Below are 1,585 nucleotides of genomic sequence, written 5' to 3'. Positions count from 1 at the left end.
AAACACAGATGTAAACATACAATCAAACACACAATCAAAGATGCAAAGCACGCGCGCTCGCACACACACACACACACACACACACACACACACGCGCGCGCGAATTGTCTCAGCACGGACATACAAAGCCATGCTATTCTCGCTCACAAGACGTTTATTGGTTGTGAAACAAGAGAAATTCAGACAGGTCCAAGAATTTAAATACCTCGGAAGTATATTCACAGAGGCTGGGCGACTGAACAGAGAAATTGAAAAACGAGTACAAAAGGCCAATAATGTTAGTTACCAGCTTACTCCACTACTGAAACATCCCAACATCCCCATGACAACAAAACTCATAATGATCAACATCATATTCATCCCATCACTCTCCTACCAATACCAAACATGGACCAAGAACAAGACAGTAGAGCAAGGAGTAGAAGTAGAAAAGCAGCAGAACGAGTCAGGAACCCAAAGGAGGGAGGCCGGGGAGGGGGGGGGGTGGAAGAAAATGGAAACGAAAGCAGACGACAGAATATGTTAATGAGCAGGAAAGGAGATGGAAACAAAATTCATGAGAGAAAAAAATGTTCCGTCCCCGTTCAGGTTTCGAACCCGGAAACAATATGTTTGTTTTAGTAAGGTTTTACGGCGCTACCAACTGCATAAGGTCATACGAGCGCCAAGGGGTGGATGTCAACAGAGAAGTCCAAACGGGGAGTCAGGCTTACTCTGCTCACCTCTCTAGCCTCAACAGCACAAAGTATGCTCCGACTATCAAGACACCCTGGAAATAGCAGTTTACAGAAGAGGGACTAACGTACAAAAGAAGTAGAGGAGAAATGACGATAGTAAGGATGGGGAAAGAAAAAGCAGCAGTTCCCATTATGTTGTTCCCGCACAGTATGAGCATGACCTTAATAAAGCAGCCCATTTACTATTCTACTGTGCATAAAAAATGTTATTACCCCCCCCCCCCCCCCCTTTGGGAATGGCGTAAAGACACTTCAGTCAGTAGCACTGCCCGGAAGGGGGGGGGAGGGGGACTATTAAAATAGGGGCGAACACTATACTTCTAGGCCCCGAAAATCCCCGGATGGAAAATGATGATGTAAAGGCAGAATTGGTCACTTTTAAGCGCAAGGGGGCTTTCCCCAAAAATGATGTTTTGAGAAAATCGAAGGTAAAGTTTTTGCCCCTTGTTCAATTTCATTTAAAGACAAAGAGAGTTTTCTCTATAACCAAACAAATATAAACACCAAATAAACCAAACTTCTCCTATCGGTAGGGTAATGCCCACTTTTAGTGTAGGTCAAGATTACTAGAAACCTCTTAAATCTGGGTTAGCCCGCTTGTCCTTAAAAGAGACAAATTGTGACAACTTCTACTCACCCAAGTACTCACTGCCTCTTTCGCTCTGGATGTCTCTGGAAGACCGGGACCAGAAATGTCCACCCCATCCTCTGACCACAGCTTTTATTCCCTCCAAGTCGTCAATTCTAATCACCAGGACTAATTTGCTCATCAATAAAGCAACGCGTTGTTTCTCAGGTCAGAGCTTCCGCGGTGTGAGCCGGATGTACTGATGACACGTACGTAGATG

At 44.8% G+C, this 1,585-nt stretch overlaps 1 protein-coding gene across 1 annotated transcript in view; it reads right to left on the bottom strand.

Moving 5' to 3' along the window:
- Positions 1-1,507, bottom strand: part of LOC101862422 (FMRF-amide neuropeptides-like) — a 2,835-nt gene extending 1,328 nt beyond the window's left edge. Inside the window, exon 1 of the mRNA XM_005100667.1 lies at positions 1,375-1,507. Within this exon, the coding sequence (XP_005100724.1) occupies positions 1,375-1,507 (133 nt within the window). The remainder of the gene's footprint in view (positions 1-1,374) is intronic.
- Between the last annotated feature and the right edge of the window lie 78 nt (positions 1,508-1,585).

Source organism: Aplysia californica, unplaced genomic scaffold (assembly GCF_000002075.1).
Source record: "Aplysia californica isolate F4 #8 unplaced genomic scaffold, AplCal3.0 scaffold00255, whole genome shotgun sequence".
NCBI lineage: Eukaryota > Metazoa > Mollusca > Gastropoda > Aplysiida > Aplysiidae > Aplysia > Aplysia californica.
Note: the sequence above shows the minus strand (reverse complement) of the source record. Positions and strands in the feature narration are given on the sequence as shown.